General features: G+C 57.7%; 2 protein-coding genes across 12 annotated transcripts in view; one reads left to right on the forward strand and one right to left on the reverse strand.

The window, feature by feature from the left end:
- DRC1 (dynein regulatory complex subunit 1) overlaps window positions 1-674 on the forward strand; it is a 38,279-nt gene extending 37,605 nt beyond the window's left edge. For both annotated transcript variants that reach the window (XM_035700769.2, XM_035700770.2), the window contains exon 17: window positions 410-674. In XM_035700769.2, the coding sequence (XP_035556662.1) occupies window positions 410-466 (57 nt within the window). In that variant the 3' untranslated portion in view covers window positions 467-674. The remainder of the gene's footprint in view (window positions 1-409) is intronic.
- Window positions 675-1,533: 859 nt separating this feature from the next.
- OTOF (otoferlin) overlaps window positions 1,534-19,149 on the reverse strand; it is a 100,759-nt gene continuing 83,143 nt past the window's right edge. For 5 of the 10 annotated variants that reach the window (XM_049095439.1, XM_025454419.3, XM_049095442.1 and 2 more), the window contains 21 exons: window positions 18,313-18,474; window positions 17,999-18,118; window positions 17,409-17,570; window positions 17,132-17,294; window positions 16,487-16,617; window positions 14,851-14,880; window positions 14,313-14,441; window positions 12,304-12,370; window positions 11,315-11,451; window positions 11,057-11,191; window positions 10,581-10,718; window positions 9,918-10,045; window positions 9,625-9,795; window positions 8,409-8,569; window positions 7,526-7,668; window positions 7,057-7,145; window positions 5,369-5,467; window positions 5,000-5,241; window positions 4,718-4,896; window positions 4,511-4,611; window positions 1,534-2,516 (listed from right to left, as the gene is read on the reverse strand). In XM_049095439.1, coding sequence (XP_048951396.1) covers window positions 2,336-2,516; window positions 4,511-4,611; window positions 4,718-4,896; window positions 5,000-5,241; window positions 5,369-5,467; window positions 7,057-7,145; window positions 7,526-7,668; window positions 8,409-8,569; window positions 9,625-9,795; window positions 9,918-10,045; window positions 10,581-10,718; window positions 11,057-11,191; window positions 11,315-11,451; window positions 12,304-12,370; window positions 14,313-14,441; window positions 14,851-14,880; window positions 16,487-16,617; window positions 17,132-17,294; window positions 17,409-17,570; window positions 17,999-18,118; window positions 18,313-18,474 — 2,868 coding nt within the window. In that variant the 3' untranslated portion in view covers window positions 1,534-2,335. Of the gene's footprint in view, window positions 2,517-3,846; window positions 4,050-4,510; window positions 4,612-4,717; window positions 4,897-4,999; window positions 5,242-5,368; window positions 5,468-7,056; window positions 7,146-7,525; window positions 7,669-8,408; window positions 8,570-9,624; window positions 9,796-9,917; window positions 10,046-10,580; window positions 10,719-11,056; window positions 11,192-11,314; window positions 11,452-12,303; window positions 12,371-14,312; window positions 14,442-14,850; window positions 14,881-16,486; window positions 16,618-17,131; window positions 17,295-17,408; window positions 17,571-17,998; window positions 18,119-18,312; window positions 18,475-19,149 lie in introns of all 10 variants that reach the window. The other 5 variants (XM_049095440.1, XM_025454427.3, XM_025454428.3 and 2 more) reach the window with 4 other exon arrangements.

A 19,149-nucleotide genomic window follows, 5' to 3' on the forward strand; every position in this document is an offset into this window, starting at 1 on the left:
CTGTTGGCCTGTGATACACATTAGAGGACTATGTGGTCCGTGCTTTTGTCCACGCTGCTGTGTACAAGAAGATGGGGGGGGGGGGGGAGGGAGGGGGAGGGCTAGACTGGTGATGGGATGCACAGGTGAGGGGGGGGAGGGAGGATTTAAGAGAGTGGCTCAGAGCAGAAGGTTAAGAACATTACCAAAGGTTAGCTGGCTGGAGCAGAAGCCATACGAAAAGCTTTAGGACTTCTCTTCTAAAGGGAGGCAGACTGTGGGCTTTCCCCCAGCATCTGGAAGCCCTTGGGAAGAAATACTTGCAGAGATTTAGAGCCCTTAGGAGAGCCAACATGTGCACCTGCCCCCAGAGGTCATGAAGAAGGAGGGCCCCGGGAAAATGTAATGACCTTTCCTTTTTCTCTTCCAGATAAACTCCGAACTGCAAGTTCCACCAACTCAGGTATTCCGAGTACCCACAACATAGAGCTGGGCCACAAAAGGCTGCTGTGTTAAGGTGAATGCTGGCACTGGCATTGGTGTTGGTGCTAGAGCCGAAGCTAGCACGTGTCACCCGGGGAGCTGCCTGGGCCCACTCTGGATTTCCCAGAGCTGCTATGATCAGGCCTGTCAAAATAAGGCCATAGAAGGGGTGACCTGTATCCTGCAGTCATGATTAAAGTCTTTAAAAAGTTGTGGCTGAATCTCTTCAAAGAGCTAAGGTCCAGTGAAATGCTGGCCCATGACTCCACCTCATGTCATGAGGGGACTTTTTCCCCACCTCAGATTGTGGTAGGACAATAGGCCTGTCACTGTGGGATTGGACCTGGGCCCGTGGCATGGGACTCCCCTCTTGCATTTGGGGGCAGTTAGCTGTGAGAGGAGTCTGTGAGCGGAGGCTGGAGCTTTTGGGGCTCTTGCAGGATCTTTTTTGTTGTTGTTTTTTTAAGTAGGCTCCACATCCATTGTGGAGCTCAGTGTGGGGCTTGAACTCACGACTCTTTGAGGTCAAGACCTGAGCTGAGATAAAGAGTTGGATGCTGGGCAGCCCTGGTGGCTTAGTGGTTTAGTGCCATCTTCAGCCCAGGGCGTGATCCTGGAGACCCGGGATTGAGTCCCACATCAGGCTCCCTGCATGGTGCCTGCTTCTCCCTCTGCCTATGTCTCTGCCTCTCTCTCTCTAGCTGTGTCTCTATGAATAAATAAACAAAATCTTAAAAAAAAAAAAAGTTGGATACTTAACCAACTGAGCCACCCAAGTGCTCTAGGCTCCTGTAGGGTCTTAAGCCTTCAGACTGTCCTTGGGCCTGCAGGACCCTTTTGTTAAGCTTCTGGGGTCCCCGGTTCCACCTGGTTTAGTGTAAGGCTCTTCTCGTGGCCAGCCTGAGCAAGTGGCCCCATGCCTTAGGCCCTTCTTGAATCTTGGGCCACGAGGCTATTCAAAGGGGAAAGCCAGAAGGGTCCAGCTAGTGATGAGTTTGCCAACCTCAGAGAGCTCACAAACTCTGGGCCCCTATACGGTCCCCCAACTTGGCCAAATGCAGACTTGTCAGCTCAGTGTTTAATTTATTTTATTAAGAGAAAAATCACCACTCACGAAAGGAACAACAGCCAACAGAAACCAGGCTCTCACTGCAAGTACCACCTCCTGGCCTGGCCTCAAATGAGGGCCTGGCAGGGCGGGTGGGCACAGGGTTTTCACTCTCACTGCTCCTCATCTAAGCTTCTGAGCACTGGACCAGGCAGAGGAAGCTCTGGGAAGCGATAAAAACCCACAGGCAGGGCAGGGCCGAGGCTTGTGCACCCACCATGATGGCTCCTTGGGCAGGAGGAGGAGCCACTCTGGAGGGCAGCAGGGCAGAAGCGGCCACCTCCACGCCTTAGCAGGAAGGATCTGGCCCTCATTTACAGAATAAGGACTGGTGGTCTGACTGCCCTCACAAGATTCTGTTGAGGAGGGAGGGTGATGCTTTTTGCTTATTCATTCTTTTTTTATAGCTCTGGGCACTGGCCCATGACAGGATTCTCAGTTAATTCTATTAAACCTTGACTCCTCCACGGGAAAACCTAAGGGAGGATCTGGGGTGGCTTAAGGGACAGACCCCCACTCCTGCCCACCCTTCTCACCCACCAGGCGGGGACCAGCTGAGTGGGACAGGGCCAGCAACAGGCTTGGGGTGGAGGAGGAGAGGGATGGGGTCGCCAGCCCAGCAAGCAGGAGGCAGGCTTCCGGGACTTGAGGCCACAAGGGTGGACACTGGGCTTCCCAGGCTCCCCAGGGAGACTGGAAAGTCCACACGAGAGGAGGGACAAAGGCCCAGGCCCAGGAGAGGAGCGGCAGCCAGGCCGTGGGGCTTCAGGCCCCGAGGAGCTTCTTGACCATGTAGCCGGGGAGGCTGTAGAGGAAGAGGGCAAGCATAAGCAGCCCCAGCAGCGCCAGCACGATCTTGATGATGAGCCACTTGTATCGCGTGCAGATGAGGTACTTGATGGACTTGAGGGGGTTGAGGAACCAGACAAAGGCGGTGTCAGGCCGGCTGGGGGTGGGGAGGGGATGCGGTCAGGCAATGGGCCTCTCCCAGGGCACCCCATGCCCTCGGCTCTTCAAGACCCCCAACATGCCCTGTCACAGCCTGGGTTCCAAAAGTAGTGAGAGTGCTGGAACCGGGTGTGGACCCCTTTCTTAAGCACCAGGTTTAGGCTCTTTGTGGGACCCTCTGGCACCCTTGGTCTCCTCCCAAGGCCCTAGAGGGCTTTCTGGCAGCTGGGCAGCCGTCCAGCCTCCACCTGGACACTGGTGGCCGTGGCTGTTCACTACTGAGAGGCAGCCGCCGCACTGCCCACAGTGCTGATCCCTGGGAAGCTCCTCTGTTCAGCAGCTCCCCGTGGGTGCTCTGGGGCCGCCCCGTGTTGTCTCTGTGAAACCAGTGTCTCTCAGCCTCTCCCCCTCTGTGATGAACATGAGCATCTATGCCCACCGCACCCTGCCCAGGGTCTGAGGAGCCTCCGTGGGATGCACGCCCCTTGCTGCTCTATCTTCTGCACAGCCTTCCGGCCAAGAGGTGCTTGCTAAGCAATCCCCTCTGGTGTTCATGTTTACAAAGACAGTAGGTTTTATAAGATGTCAAGATATAAAATTCAAGTACTGAATAGATTTTTTTTCAAGCTCCTGTCCCACTGGCCCCGCAGAGGACACAGACCATGCCCTCCAGAGCCAGGCTCAGGGCACAGTGGGGCTCCCACTCAGGGCACCTGGTTTCCAGGCCTGGTGGTGATGAGCAAGTCAGGCTCCCGTTTGAGCCTCAGTTTCTGTACTTACACAGTGGGGTTAATAGTGGACTCTGCCTCTGGGGTTGGTAAAGGGGAAGGAGACAAAGTGCACATGCTCTGCTAGGCCCCCAGCTGCTCAGCAGATATTGCCTGGTCAGCAGATGTTGGCCGCTAAGCTATGGGAACTGGACAGGGTTCCTTACTGGCCTGCACGACAGAAAACGGCTCTGGGTTGGGAGATGGGGGCTGGTGGGAACCAGTGAGGTCTTGCTGGCTACTCCCAGCCAAACCCTTCCCCATCCCCTGTCCACATGTCAACTGCTTTCTGCCAACAGCACTGGGTTAGAGTCAGCCTGTCACAAGGACAGCAAGTAGCGTCAAGCCAAGGATCCTGGGTTGGCAACTTGAAAACCTAGGCTGGGTCTTAGCTCTAATCAGCTAGGTGACCTTAGGCAGGTTGCTTTGTTTGAAAATTGCCGTGTGTGCACGTGTACACGTGTGTGTGTGTGTGGGGGGGGCATCGCGTGTGCACGTGTGTGTGTGCCACATGCTGCCCAGCTCATCAGCCCTAGGTCCAGAGGAAGAAGTGAGGAGTACCAGAGCCAGGAGGAAGCCAGGCTCAGGCCCCCAGGATCTTCTTGACCAGGTAGCCGGGCACAGAGTAGAGGAAGAGGGCGAGGAGGAGGAGCAGCAGCATGAGCAGCAGCAGTTTGAGGAGCAGCCAGCGGTATGTGTGCCACAAGAAGTAGCGGGCAGACTTGAGAGGGTTCAAGAACCAGATGAAGCTCGTGTCTGGCCGCCTAGAGCAGCAAGAGGGCAGAGGCAGCGTGGAGAAAGGACACAGAGGATGAAGAAGGCTCAGGATATGGCAGGGGCCTCGCAACGGGTTGGGGCGACCTTGGGCTGAGCGTGTGCACCTCTGGTCACCTCCCCGGCCCTCAGGGCTGCCTGGGGCCCCACATTCCACCACCGCAGCGGTGTGGGCTAAAACTAGGAAAAGCATTCAGCTCTGTGACACGGGCCTTCCCTGGGAGAGGGGCTGCTTTCCTGAAAAAGTAGCCCGTGCTTTGGTTCAGAGGGAGGGGTGGATTCCGGTGGGGAGCAGACAGGGGAAGAGGCTCCCCCACCCAGAGAGAGATAGAGAACACAGAGGTGCTTGCAGAGCGGGAGCGAGAAGTCCAGAAGGTTCTTGCTGCCCCTTCCTGTTCCAGTGGCCCCAGGGATCAGCGTGGCAGGGGGGCCAGGCCGGCAGCACACTCACTTGGGTTTCTCTAGGGGGTCAGGTTCATTGCGGGCCAGGCCCACGGGGTTCTTCTCTGCCTCCTCGGCTGTCAGGAGATGCAACTCTGCCTCCACCTTGCCCTGCAGAAAGAACAGAAGGATCTCGGCGCTCAGGCCAGGCGCCGGGACCCTCCGCGCCCTAGCCGGGCCCAGGCCTGCCCTCTGCCCAAGCAGTGGCGGTCCCCACCGTGAGCTCGAACTCATCATTCTCATCGCGGGCCAGGAGCGGCCACCAGCCTTTGACGCGCTTCTGCTTGAAGATGGAAACCAGGGGCACGTCCACCTCCCCCGTGGCCATCTCCATGGTGCACTGCTTGGCTGTCTTCGCGCCCCGGGGGAACCGGTTCAGGTCCAGCTCGATGGCCCCTGTGGCAGCCCTGGAGTCAGCTCTGACAGGCCGGGCCCGGTGGATCCCCCGCCCCCAGGGTGGGCTCCCCCTGCCCGCCCCCTCCGTTCCCCAGCCCTGCACCCAGGAAATCGTCCGCGGAGAAGTGGTCGGCGTCCCAGATCTGCAAGGTGAGCCGCGCGGGGATCTTGTACTCCGTCTCGTCCCAGGAGAACATGGACTCCTTCTTGGAGATGACAATCTTTTCCTCGGCGGCCAGATAGTCGAAGGGGAACAGGTAGCGCCAGTTGAAGTTGCCCTCGCCGGTGAGGGAGTGATAGTGGACATCCGTGTCCTGCTTGTCCTCCTGCTGGCCCTTCAGCCACCTGCCAGGGGCCATCAGCTCCAGACCTGTGGCCACCTGCAGGGGGCCCCTTCCCTCTTCTCCTACCCCCAGAAAGGTGGGCTCTCCCAGCCCAGGGCCCCCCAACCCTGTCAGGGGCCCTCACCCACCCCCGCACAAAAATGTCGCTGGACTTCTCCCCAGTAAAGAAGTCATCGTCCTCCAGGACCACCTCGTCCGTGTTCCACACGATGACCCGGAGCTCGTACCTGGGCAGGGGAGAGGCTGGCTCACAATCTGGGGGTAGGGGCTGTCCCAGGGTCTTGGGCATATATAGGGCAGGTCACCAAGGGGAGTCCTGGGGACTCAAGGTGAGCATGAGGTCCTGGCCCAGATTGGGGTGGAGAGAGACGATTCAGGGAAGGGGGCAAGGAGGGGGAGCTGAGGGAACAGGGGGATGTTGGGGCCCTGGGCGAGGGAGACAGGAGGGCCCAGGGGAAGCCTGTCTGGCTGACACGCCAGGACCCAGAGCACACCCCTAGACAGGGAGGCTGACCCAGCTCCGGAGGGGCAGGGCCGCTATTGGGGGGTGGCTGAGCTCAATCTCGGTCTCCAGAGGCCAGAAGGCACTCCAGTTCTAACACAAATGTGTATTTAAGCCCAGCAGCTGGCAGTGGACTCCCAAGGAATCTGGTTTCCTTTATGTCTTTGTCCTTGAAGAGGATTTTTCCACTTGAAGTGTACTTGTTATTATAAATCGGTGGTTACATTTCAACCATTCGGAGTGTGGTTGAGTCACCTCCCCCCCACGTTACTTGGCATGTGGTCCATGGCATTCCCAAGTTTACCCTGAGTCCCCGATTACACCATGGGGTGAAGTGTCCACTAGTGGCCAGCCCTGGGACAGCACACTCATGACAGACCTGGAGGCAATTCCAGGCAGAATTTGCTAATTTGCAGGACCCAGTACAAAATGGAAATGTGGGACCCCTTATTTAAAAATTAAGAATTTAGGGGCACTGGGTGGCTCAGTCAGTTAAGCCTCTGCTTTCGGCTCAGGTCATGATCCCAGGACCCTGAGATCAAGCCCCACATAGGGCTCCCTGCTCAGTGGGGAGTCTGCTTCTCCCTCTCCCTCTGCCCCTCCCCCTGCTTGTGTGCTCACGACCTCTATTGAGTAAATAAATAAAATCTTTTTAAAAATTAAGAATTTAGATATTGTCATCTTGAAATAAACATGGGGCCGCTCTGAGTGTGGGACCTGTGGCACTTCCCTATCCAGGCCCTGGTTCCAGGCACCGCAGGTGTCAGAACTGGCAGCAACGCCATTCTGCCACTTTACAGATGGGAAAGCCGAGGACCCGGGAGGCCGTGTGACCTGGCCAGGGCCAAGTGGGAGAGGCAGGCTGTTTGCCTCTGGTCCTCTTTCCACTCTACCCCCCGCCTCCCCAACCCCTTTCTGGGCACTCACTCCTGCCTATCTCCTCCACAGGGGTTTTAAATAAAACCTGGCAGAGTTAATGACAGCCTGGAGTGGGGCCAACAGAGCAGGCTCCGGGGTAGTGCCGCTGGGAGGATGAAAGTCCACTGGGCGGTGCTGATGAGTGCACATCTCCTCACGCCTCACCCAGGGCACACTGGGGGTGTGGCTCCGCCTCGGAAAAGGGGACCCACCCAGGGCAGCCCCCACTGCTCTCTCCATGGGTTGCTATGTTCCCCCCACAAGGCCACAGGGGAAGCACCACTGACCACGGCGATGTGGGTGATCTGAGTCTGGGGCCCCTACAGGAAGGAAGGTCATGGAGAGGTGGGAGGGGTAGGGAGGGGAAGGCAATGGTGCTGGGCCCCAGAAGCTCACTTCTTGGGCTTCCGAGGGGAGATGTCCAGTGGTGTGCCGGGTGCTGGCATGTCCATGGGGAACATATCCACCCACAGCTCCAGGCGGCCCTGCGGAAGAGGGGGCATGGCAGGTCTCCCAGTGGACTCCCCCTGCCCCGGAATGCCAGCTACCCCCCACCAACCTTTGTTCCCTCAGGACCCAGTTCATCAATTTTCATCCTTGGATGCCAGAGTTCCTATGACATCACCAATAGCCAATCACAGCTTCTAAGGGAGACCCCTGAGGGCTGCACCTGAGCTGATGTGACTCTCACTTAGAGCAAAGACGCATGCCACCAGAGTTGCTGCGAAGGGCCATGGTGGGGAAGTGCCTGCCAGGCTTTTGGGGATGTGGCAAACAGTATGAGGATCCATTTTTATGGGCTCAGGTGGGGACACCCTGATCCCAGATACCAAAGAACCTCAGATCTAAGCCAGGTAAGTGTCACCTGCTCGATGCCTGGCTTGTCAGGGTTGAGCAGCGGCCGAGTCTCCACATGTTCAGGCACGAGGCGGCAGCCCACACGGGGGATGTCCTCCCAGTGCCTTAGGGCAGACAGTGCCACGTGCTCTTCTGTGGGCTTCCTCTGACCTGCGGGTGCCGGTGGGTCAGTTGCACACACAGCCTCAGCAGAATAAGAAACCTGTGCTGGGCTAGACTCAGGGGCACAAAGAGGCCCCTGAGCCATCACCTGTCCACCCCATCTCCTTTTTACTATTGGGGAAACTGAGGCACAGGGGGACAGTTGGCTTGCCCAAGTTCTCAGCTGCCCCACAGGGCCCAGAGAGACTGGGTTTTTGGGTTTGCTCTGCCTGGGAAACCTGACTAGAGAATCCTGCTAGGCTGTGAGGGCGAGGACGGCAAGAATCCACCTCTTGGCCCAGCATCCTGAAGGTGGCCAGCAAGGGTTCCACAGCACACATGCCTCTCTATTCTCTGGGAAGTGCCATGTGGGCAAAGGAGTGGTGAGAGCCCAGGGCTTGGAGTCAGAGGGATCTGGGCCCACCTCTCATTCTGCCTCTGAAAAGCCATGTGACCTTGGGCAAGTCACTGAAACACTTTGGGTCTCAGTGTCTTTCTCTTTCTCTGCAGAATGGGGAGAACCATCCTACCCCACAGGAATTCTGAGATGGAGAAAGAAGACAACAAGTGGGCAGGTGCCCTGTAGGATGGGGTGGAAGGGCAGAGGCTGGGCAGACAGGAATGGGACTCTAGGCTGATGGGCAGAGGGTCTAAAGAGACTCCAGTCTAGACCTCAAGATCCTCCTCCAGGGATGTGTGGGTTCCTCTTGGCCTCTGAGGCCCCGTGGCTGTGTCCAGTGCCCTATTACCATTCTCGTCCTCGATCTCGGAGGGCCCAGTGAAGACGCGGTTGGACACTTTCACTCTCCCGGGGGGCCCAAAGTGGGGGCCATCCACTTTGCCCTCCTTGCAGAGACGGGTCAGAATCTGGCTGGGCTTCATGGGGTCCCGCCAGATATTGTAGCCATGTCTGTGGGAGGGGCACACAGGCTTCGTCGGGCTCAGGGTGGGGCTGGGCCCATCCCCAGGCGGTAACTGGTTCCAACCAGTTCCCTTAAATTGGCTGCTGCCTTGAGTCAGCATGTGGGCCCCACCTGAGATAGGGTTGCTGGGGGCTGCTCCCTCCTACCCCAGGCCCCAGCCTCATATGCCCAGTGTCTCAAGGATGAGCTTTCAGCGTCCCCCAATGCAGCCCAGCCCATTCCCAACTATGCCCTTTCCTCCGGTACTTCAAAGACTTCCATGAAGACACTGATAACGAGAGAGGTTAGGGATGTGACCAGATTCACACAGCCTGTCAGTGCAGAGGCTGGCCAGGTCCCCAGTGGATTTTGCATAGCAGCGCCACCTCTCCTCCCAGCCCACTGTTCTCTCCTTGCCCTGCCTCCTCTGGCCCGGAATCCTCTGGCTCTCGCCTCGTCTTACAACCCATGGAAGGAGGCCTGGCCTGGGGCAGAAACCATAATAGAGCCACCTTCCCAAATCACAATCCCTGAATCTTGTTTTCAGAGACAAGACACTGCAGAAGCGCCCAGGCCCGGCCCGGCCCCACCTCCGGCCCCGCCCCAGTCGTGCCCCGCCCTCGCCCCGCCCATCTCCGTCCTCGGCCCGCCCCCTCGTGCCCGCTCCGCCCCGCCCGCCCCCGTCCTCCCCATCCCACCCACCCCCTCCTGCCCCCTCCATCTCCGCCCCGCCTCCGCCCCGCCCCGTCTCCGCCCCGCCCCGCCCCGTCTCCGCCCCGCCCCACCCCTGTCCCCGCCCCGCCCCATCCCTGCCCTCGCCCCGCCTCACCTCCGCCCTCCCCGCCCCCGTCTCCGCCCCACCCCGCCCTCGCCCCCTCCATCCCCGCCCCGCCCCGTCTCCGCCCCGCCCCGCCCCGTCTCCGCCCCGCCCCACCCCTGTCCCCGCCCTGCCCCATCCCTGCCCTCGCCCCGCCTCACCTCCGCCCGCCCCGCCCCCGTCTCCGCCCCACCCCGCTCCCTCCCCGCCCTCGCCCCGCCCCCGTCTCCGCTCCGCCCCACGCACATGGAGTAGGTCTGGGCGATGCCGCAGGTGGCGCGGTGCTTGCTGTAGAAGCGGTTTTCCAGGTCAATCTTGGTTTCCCCAATGAGGTCGTCGGTGCCGACCAGGTCCCAGTCGTACACGGCCACCGTCAGCATGGATTCCATGGGGAAGGAGGCCTCAATGTCAAAGGACCTGGCGGGGTAGGGGTGGGGTCAGGAAGGCGGAAGGGCGGGGCTGGGTGGGGTGGGTGGAGGGCCGGCTGGGGAAGCGGGGTGGGCAGGAGGGGCGGCATGTGGGACGCCAGGGGGTCTTACTTCCCAAAGACAGGGTTGAGCTGCTTAGAGATGTAGTTCTCCTTGTCCCGGATGTCTGTCTTGCCCAGCCGGATGGCGATGTAGGGGTCTGCTTTGCCGTTGATGTCTGCGGGGTGCAGGTCCGTGGCCTGGGATGGGGGCAGGTGCTCCTGAGCAGGCTCCCCACACACCCAGCTCACCTTCCAGTGCCCTCGCGCCCTCCCTGATGGTCCCATGATGGCAAAGGGTGGGAGCGCTGAACCAGAGACGGGAGACTTGCTGCGGGACCCTGGGCAAGTCACACTGCCTGTCTCAGGTCTTGGCTTCCTCCTCTATAAAAGGTGGGAACTGAGGCGCCTGGGTGGCTCAGTGGGTTAAGCCGCTGGCTACGGCCCAGGTCATGATCCCAGGGTCCCGGCCTTGAGCCCCGCATGGGTCTCCCTGCTCTGGAGGGAAGCCTGCTTCTCCTTCCCCCTCTGCTCCCCCCTCTACTCATGCTCTCTCCCTTTCCTTCTCTCTCTCTCAAATAAATAAATAAAATCTTAAAAAAGAAAAAGGTGGGAACTAGATCAGATGACCTTCCTGGTGTCTCTCAGTTGGGGCTGTCACTTTGCCACTGCTTTAGCTCCTCCTGCATAAGGGGCCTGGGAGACTGTGGGGAGAGATCTGAGGGGGGAGTCTTACCCTGACCACATAGACTCGGACCAGCACATTGATGGGGTCATTACTGGGAATGCCCTGGAACATGCCATAGGTGGGGTCGTAGCCGGCTTCCCGGGACACATCCTCTGGGAGTGGCACTTTGTACACGCAGAGGGAGCCCTGGGGCAAGGCAAGGCAGTCAGGGTGCAGTTCAGTTCCCATAGGCATGGCAGGGGTGCATTCAAAACAGCACCCTGCTGCTCAGGGTCCTAACCCTTCAGCCACTTGCGTCAGAGGGAGGTCTGGGGGTTCTGGAGGGAGTGGCCAGGGCAATGTTGGAGGTGGGACACTCAGGGCAGATGCTCTTTTATAATCAGCACAGAAATATTTTCGTATTTTGCTAATCAGTATAGCTAACAGCTCCACTTGACTGTCAGCCCTGGGCTTGGGGCTTGGGGCTTGGGGTGGGGAGAAGAGCTGGTGGGAGGGAGGCTCAGGGTTCAGGGCCTTCGCCTGACCTTGAACCTGCCCACGATGCGCTCCTCCTCAGTGGAGCCGTCCTCATCATCTCCCGTCTTGCCCCGCAGCAGGTTGAAAGTGTGCAGCCAGTCCTCAAAGTTGTCGAACTCGGACTCCAGCTCCTTGGAGTACACCTGAGCAGGGCCGGGCCGTCGGGGGGACAGGCCATGACCACTGGCCTCCATCTCACCCCACCTGCCACTTCCTGCCCCAGGCATGACCCCACGCTCCTGGTCGGTCTGTTCCCAGACCCTCACCTTCAGCTCATCAATCTTGGGTTTCTTCTTCTCAGGGACTTCAGACCCCTGGCCGGCGCCGGGGCCCTGGGTTCTCTTTTTCTTCTCTTCCTTTGCTGCCTTTGCCTTCTCCTTGACCTTCATCGGTCCCTTCAGGCCTGGCCAGAACCAGAAAAGGAGGCCCAGGTCAGTTTGGGGCAGAAGTGATGGAGCAGGAAGTTTGGGGTTGGAGAGCCAGATCCGCTGCTAATTTACTTTGTTAATTTAATTTCTCAGGGCTCTGTGTGCTCATTTGTAAGCTGCAGACAGTGCTCCCTGGCATGCCTGCCTCACACGGGGGCAGGGCACCAATAAAGCCACACTGGGACAGTGTATGAAGACTGCTGTCACGCCCTCTGGCAGGGTAGAGCACAGAAGGAACATGGGTCTTGAGTCAGCACCGTGCAGCTCACTCTCCTCTCTGGCCTCAGTCTACTTGTCTGTCACATTAAGAGGGCTGTTCCATATCAGCATTTCCCAAACTACGTTCAGTGGGACACCAGCTGTAGATGTTCTTGGAATGTTTTAGGAGCAAGGGTACATTGTGGTCAGATAAGCTGGGAAATCTTTTACATTGTAACTTCCATTTAGAGACTTATCATCACGTTTGTATATTAAAGGACTGGGAAGTCCTGTGCCTAAAGACCGGTTTAATCCATTTGACCAAAGAATCCTCTTTTCCCCTTGGAAGACCCATTATCATCAGTGTTCCATGGAAAGGGTCTGGAAGATGCTGGAGCTCTGAGCTCCCTTCCAGCTCTGATGTTCCGTGGCTCTAAATGTCTGTGGCTGCTGAACTGGTTCAAGCACAAGCCACCCTAGTTGAGGCCCTACGCCCGCTCTTGGTGCCCAGAGATGGCTGGTGATAGCTGCCTGCAGCTGCCGCGGCTACTGATGATAGTGGCGTGGTGGGCAGGAGAGCCAGCCCTCTGGGGAAGGAGGGGAGGCAGAGACCCAGGTCCCAGGCTCACCCTCGGTGTTGTCCACCTCCTCTTTCTCCTCCAAGTCAGTGCCTGAGACCTCTTGCTGCCGAAGTTGCTGCCAAAAGATGAGGTGAAGGGAAGGGAAGGTGGGCTTCTTGGGGAGGGGTCTTTTGACCCCACACTGCGGTCTGAGACTAGTCTTAAGGACTTAGAAACAAACTCTTTTGGGACACCTGTGTGGCTCAGTTGGTTAAGCGTCTGCCCTTGACTTAGGTCATGGCCCCGGGGTCCTGGGATCAAGTGCTGCATAGGGCTCCCGGCTTAGTATGGATTCTGCTTCTCCTTCTCCCTCTGCCCCTCCCCCTATGCCCCCTTCACCCCTGGCTCATGCTCTCTCTCTCTCTCAAATGAACAAATAAAATCTTTAAAAAAAAAAAAAAGGAAACAGAAACACTTTCTGATTGGGGTTCAAACTCATCATGTGCTCTATGTAAAGTGGGTTAAAAAAAGTTTATGATGTGTACGATATGCCTAACTACTCAGGAGCTTATGATTCTTTAAATTGTATATCATTTAAAAATAAAATGCCTTTTAATGTTGATTCTTAGTGGTATTATACTTTTTTAAATGTAGACAAGTATAACGGAATCAGAAAATGTGTTTTAATGTTCTTTCCCCACAGTCCACCCTACCTGCTGGAAACCAAACCTCGGGGTTTCCATTAAGGCGCCACTTGGTGGCAACCTGTGCAAATTACAGGAGTAGAGATGAGACAATAGGCAGCCCCTTGGAGCTCCAGCCTGGGCAGCTTGAATCCAGGAGATGATGGTGGGAGAAGGTACGACTAGGGAACCCCCCCACCCTCAAGGCAACCTCCTGCTCTTTAGAAGCTTTTCTGGACACACAGGCATGTAGCTAAAGATTACATTTCTCAGCCTCCTTTGCAGCTAAGTGTAGATATGGAGTCTAGATTCTGGCCAACATGAGTGGAAATGGTATGTGCAACCTCCAGGTTGGGCCCTCAAGAGGGAAGGAGTACGCTTCCTCTTCTTCTATTTTACCCCTTCCTGTGCTCTGGTATTAGGACCTGAGGCTGAGCCACCTCTAACCACACAGATGCCAGCAACAAGCGGCAGGGTCTTGGGGCTTGCCGCCATTATGTCCCCCTATCAGCCTAACACCACTCTCTGAGACATGTGAGAAAGAAAGAAGTTTCGGTCTTGTTCACACTACTCTAACTTGCTACAGCAGCTTAGCCGGCTAACCTAATGTGGAAAGTAAACATCACACATAGCCTGGGTCACAGAAAGGACCTGGGGAAAGAGGGTGTCTGGATCAGCTCAGGTCCTACTGAGGCACAAGCCCCTCCTGGTCAGTCGGTAAGGCAGGGAATGCCCTGATCTGGGTGGAGAGAGTCAGAGGTGGAAGAAGAGAAATGCAGTTTCTGGAATGTGCGATCAGCCTCAGGAAGAAGAAGCTGCATGCATCCAGTAGGGGAAGAACATTCCATAGCCACGATGGCTGAGATATGTAGAACAAAGCAATATAAAGAGGTGCAAGTCCTACTAAGAAATCATTGCTCCCTTTTGGCCTCTGCACGTGTTTCTCCTCTTCCTCAAAGGTCACCTTCCCTGTGAAGCCTTCTCTGACTCCCCCAGGCATTGATCTGCCTTTGTCATCACACTATGTCAGCTGACATGTCCATGAGGGCTCCTTAGGGCAGGTTATGGACTTATCTTTGGCCTCCACAGTACCTAGGATGGTGTCTGACTCATCACATATACTCAGGAGGTGTTTGTGGTGTGAGTGAAGTGAGTGAAGATGAGTGAAGACAGAGAAAGCCTAGGCAGAGAAGGTAGACTGGACCGCCATCTCGGAAAAGGTGGGTCCTGAGCTGGAACTTCAAGGATGTGAGACAAGTCTGTTCCCAGCTCATGTTAATGGAGTGGGGGAACTGGCTCTGGTGGGGAATGGGAAAGAGGGGCCGATGTGGAGTTGGGGTCAACTCCCCCAGCCCTATTCCTTCTCAGCTCCCCAGCCCAAGCCCAAGGCCTCACCTCCTTCATGGTATCGATGGAAGCAAAGTACTTGGACCACCAGTCCAGCATGCTCTCATCTGGCTCCTCTTCCTCTGGCTCTTCTGCGTTGCCCTTCTTCTTCTTTTTCTTCTCCTTCTCCTCGTCAGCCTGGAGGGTTGGCCAGGTCCAGAGTCCTGCATACAGCCCTGCTCCCTGGACATTCTCTGAGCCCTGGCCATCCAAGGGTTCCCCATCTATTTTAACTATTTACTTCTGGGAAGCCCTAGACTCCATGAGGCTCCTTGAGGTCACCAGTGTCAAAGGGCCCTGTTTTGTGGAGGAAGGTACCAAGCCCAGAGAGGGTCATGACTTGCCAGTTTGAGCTGCTGGCCAGAACACAACTGTCTCTCGAGGGCTTTGCTGCCTGAATGGTTCTCTCCCTCTGCCTCTTTGGAGGAAGGTACTGACCCCGAGCATCCAGGGCCTGGGGAGTGGCTCAGTCCCTGATGCAGGGCCTCTTGGTTTGATATCCTCTGCCACTGCAAAGCCCAAAGCCCCCAGATGGCCCCACACTCACCACATCCACCTTGATGACAGCATCAGAAGTCTGTGGAGGGGAACCAAAGAGATGGGGACAGAATTAGCCACCAGGGGCCTGAAGTGGTAGGCAGCCACCCAGCCAGGAGAGGAGAGGAGAGGAGACGAGGGGAAAGAGAGAAGAGGAGAGGATAAAGCGAGAGCAGAGAGGGAGTTCATGCGGTGATGTTCACTGTGGGAGCCCCTGTGCTCTGTGGACTTAGCGCTGACAAGAGCACACTGCAAGGGTGAACCTGCAAGAGGTCTGCTTCATAGATGTTTCCCCACAGCCCTTCTTTTTTTTTTTTTCTTTTTAAAATATTTTTATTTATTTATTCATGAGAAATATAGAGAGAAAGAGAGGCAGAGACACAGGCAGAGGGAGAAGCAGGCTCCATGCAGGGAGCCCGATGTGGGACTCGATCCCAGGTCTCCAGGATCATACCCTGGGCTAAAGGCAGGCACTAAACCGCTGAGCCACCCAGGCGTCCCCCCACAACAGCCCTTTGAGGGTGGTGGTTCTCCACCCTGACTGCGTGATAGACTCACGGCGGGGGGCGGGGGTGGTGGTTACAAATGATCAGTTCCAGGTCTCTCCTGAGTCTGAATGTGGGGGCCAGGCACCTGCATGGCTGAAAACTTCCCAGATGTTTTCAATGGGCATTCAGGGTTGGACAGGGAAGCTGACCCGTATGCAGCAGGAACTCATTAATGCTAGCTAGACAAGGTCAACTGCCACTCTACTGTCCCCCCTTACTAGGGCAAGAGCCTGAAAACTTCAATGGATGCACAGATAACTGCATAGCTGAAGAGGACCCTGGTGAAAACATCCCCACCAGAGTCCAGGGCCGGGGTGATGAGGGGGAAGCTCAGGTTCATGCTGTCCTCTATCTTTTTCACCGATGGTCTGAAGTTAGGGGGCTCTCCCCTGGCCTCAGGAGGAGCCCACAGGGAGAAGTTCAGGATGCTGGGAGCTGAGGGGGCCTGGCATCTCCAGGCATAGCCCTGCAGCAGTGGGCTTTCCTGGCAGTGCCATGGTAGGGCTGTGAACCAGCCCCGTCCCTCATCTGCTCCCCTTTCCTCAGACCCATGCCCCCTGCTAACTCAGCCAACTGCCCGGGACCCTCCGGGGTCAAGGACTGTGAGCCAAGGGAAGGTCATTTCAGACTGAGTTCAGACCTCAGAAGCTGGGAGGTGCCCCAGCTGTGTAAAAGACTTGAGGTCAGGAGTGGAGTGGAGAGAATGTGGCAGGGAGGAAGCCCACATCTGGCCCACCCTGCCCTGCAGACACCAGCTCTGCATCTAAATCCCAGATGACAGGTGTCTCTCTGGCAGATAAATGGCCCTAGTGTCCAAACCAAGAGGCATAAGGAGCTTCCACCCAGAAATCTCTCCCCAGCCCGGGCCTAGGGAGGCTTGTTTGTGAATTGCTGGGATGAAAAACCAGGCAGTCTCTGGAAAGAACATGCAGAACTGACAGTCTTGCACTCAGGGGCGGGTGCAACAGAGCTAGGATGGACTGCTTGCAGATGTAGGCAGGCTTAGCCCTCGACCATGACATGCCAAAGGAGGCGGCCCTGCTCCTGCGAAGCGTCACAGGTGCCCAGCTAGCGTGGGGCTGACGTTACGCGCCTTACCGCGTCCAGCTTCACCATGGTCTCCAGCTTCTTGACAGGCACCTCTGGCTCCATGTTCACCACGACTTCCCCTGTGGGGTGAGAGGAGGGGCCCCCATTGCACAGCACACGGCCACCCCGGAGGAGCCTGACTGTACAGAGAGACGGACAGACAAGCAGACAGACAGGGAAGAACAAGAATGAGAGTGAGAATCAGAGGTGGTCAGAAGGACCAGGGGCCTAAAGCTGATCCTGGAGCTTTCTGAGGGAAGAGGGAGGGACAGGGCAGTTGAGAGAGAAAAGATAGGCATAAGGAGAGGGAGAAAATGAGCCAGAGAGAAGGCTGAGCTGCTGTGGAGTCAAACAGTAGAGTCTGGGCCGGGAGGGAGGCTAGAAGGGAGGCCTGGCCTCATCCATAGAGCAGCAGAGGAAGCCATCTGCCCTCCGGCCCTTGAAGAACGTGTCTGGCTCTGGCTCTTTCTGCTCCAGAGTGATGGGCAGCCAAAGGTAGCTTGGCCCCCAGGATGGGGCGTCCCCTGGCCTCCCTCATGCCCACTCAGGGAGGCCCCTGGGTAGCCAGCTGGCGGCCTCGAGGCCTGGACTGTGGGCAGGAGCTGCTCCTGTGGGCCGATGGAGCCAGGCCTGGGCTTCGGGGTGTGGCCATACCTGTGGTGTTCCAGTTGGGGGCTGAGCGGTCTGGGGGCCTGTAGATGAATCGCCGCAGAGCGCTGACGGCATGGGAGCCCACCAGGGTGTAGCGGCCGAAGGCCCGGCAGTCCACCACTCGGATGTTCAGGGGCGGGTGCAACAGCTCGTTTTCTGGGAGGTCCTGGGGTGTTGACCAAGTGCATCCTGGGATCAAGGAGGGAACAGAGGAGACACCCACCCCGGCCATACAAGCTACACCCAGTTCTGTCTGGCTCTGCCCGGGGCCTGCACCCACCACTTCAAACCACTTGACGAGGGTGTTGAAGTTGGGGTTCTTCTTGTAATTGTGGATCAGGGACGACTGCACTCCCTTTCCTGCACACTCGATGTCCACCCGCGGCCGGTCCACCTGGGCCAGGTTCACCCGCTTCAGGTCTCTCAGGCCCCAGAAGAGCACCTGGGGCGGGGGGGAGAGGAGAGCCCCTCAGTCAGTGGGGCCCATTGAGGGTGGGCAGTGAGTTAGGAGAGGCAGGGCCAGGGGAACCGATGAGAGGCCAGTGTCCTCAAGGGGCTTCGGGGCTTCGGGTGGGCATGGGGACACTGACAGGAGGGCTGGGGAAGGTTCTGGACTTGGGGCAGAACAGTCAGGCACTGCAAGGGTAGGAGCCTGGGTGTGACTTGGACACGTCACTTCCCTCCCGAGGCCTTCAGTCTCCTTGTCTGAAAAATGAGGAGTGTCTGAGGTTGCTGGAGACCTCCTGATGCCCGCAGTGGAGTGTGTGACGTGAGCCTTGATGGGAGGAGAGTGAAGGGGCGAGGAAGCCAGAACGCAGCAGGGCCTGTCCAGGGCAGGGACCGGAGGATCCCCACTGAGCCCTCACGCACCTCGATTCGGTATTTGCTGAGCACGGGCCGGATGCCCACAGGCACGGGCATGATGGGACCTCGGTCCATGTCCACAGGGCCGTTGATGGGTGGCAGGTCTGCCTTCCCTGCTGGCCCAATCTGGGGGATGGGAGTCATAGTGTCACACTCTCCTTCCCCATGAGGTATTTGTCAGGTGCTATGGGGAGCCAGGGAAGGCTAATGCCCCAGGTCCCCGAGAACCACACTGCAGCACCACAGTTTTGGTGAAACTGGCCTCACGGCAGGATGGGGAGGGCAGCTCCCGGCCCCAGTGCCCTTCCCTGTGGCCCCACCTGCAGCAGCTCGAAGGCAGCCAGCAGATCCCCAGCCGTGGCATTGCCTCTGTAGATTTGGTAGTACTCGAGCTGGGGTGGGAAGCGGGGTGGGCAGTACGCCTCGTCGGCCATCTTCACCAGGGGCTTGGCAAAGGTCCGGCCCATGAAGTCGGCTTTGCCCTGACATGACAAATAACCCAGGTGGCCTCCCAGCGCTTGAGTTTACTATGGATATTCTTCACACCTGGGATCTCGTTCAGTCCTCACCACAGCCTCAGGAGCTAAGGGGCAGGTGTGATCACCTCATCCTACAGATGGGGAAGACCAAGCCTTGGGGCCCATCACAGACCTGCTCAAGGCCATGCTGGCAGTGAATGGCAGATGCAGGACTCAGGACTAGCAATGAAATCTTCCTACGTCTAGTCCAGAGCTCTCAGAGTATCCCAGTAGCTGGAGGGGTGGCCCCCCAGCTCTGGAAGGGTCATCTCAATCCTTTGCTTCTCTACTCCAGAGTTTCCATGGAGAGCTGTGAAGCTGTTACTGACTGCAGCAGGTGTGGGCAGGGGGTTGGGGGACCCGGGGGTGTGGGAAGGCTGATGACAGCAGGACTTGCTGGCACATGTCCTGATGACTCTGGGCCTGAGCTGGGCCTATCTGTGGCAGGATGTGTGGACACTCTGGCCTAGCTGTTTCCTGAGATCCCAGAGGCCCCCAGGATCGGGAAGGGGTCAGGCTGCAGTAACAGGGCAGGAGGAGGAAGGTCTGCTGGAGGGTCTGGTCAGCAGCCCCCACCCCCACTCCCAGCTTCCCAGCAAGCACCCTGGCTGAGGAGCCCTGGGGCTGCGCTGGGGAGGT

Source organism: Canis lupus, chromosome 17 (assembly GCF_003254725.2).
Source record: "Canis lupus dingo isolate Sandy chromosome 17, ASM325472v2, whole genome shotgun sequence".
NCBI lineage: Eukaryota > Metazoa > Chordata > Mammalia > Carnivora > Canidae > Canis > Canis lupus.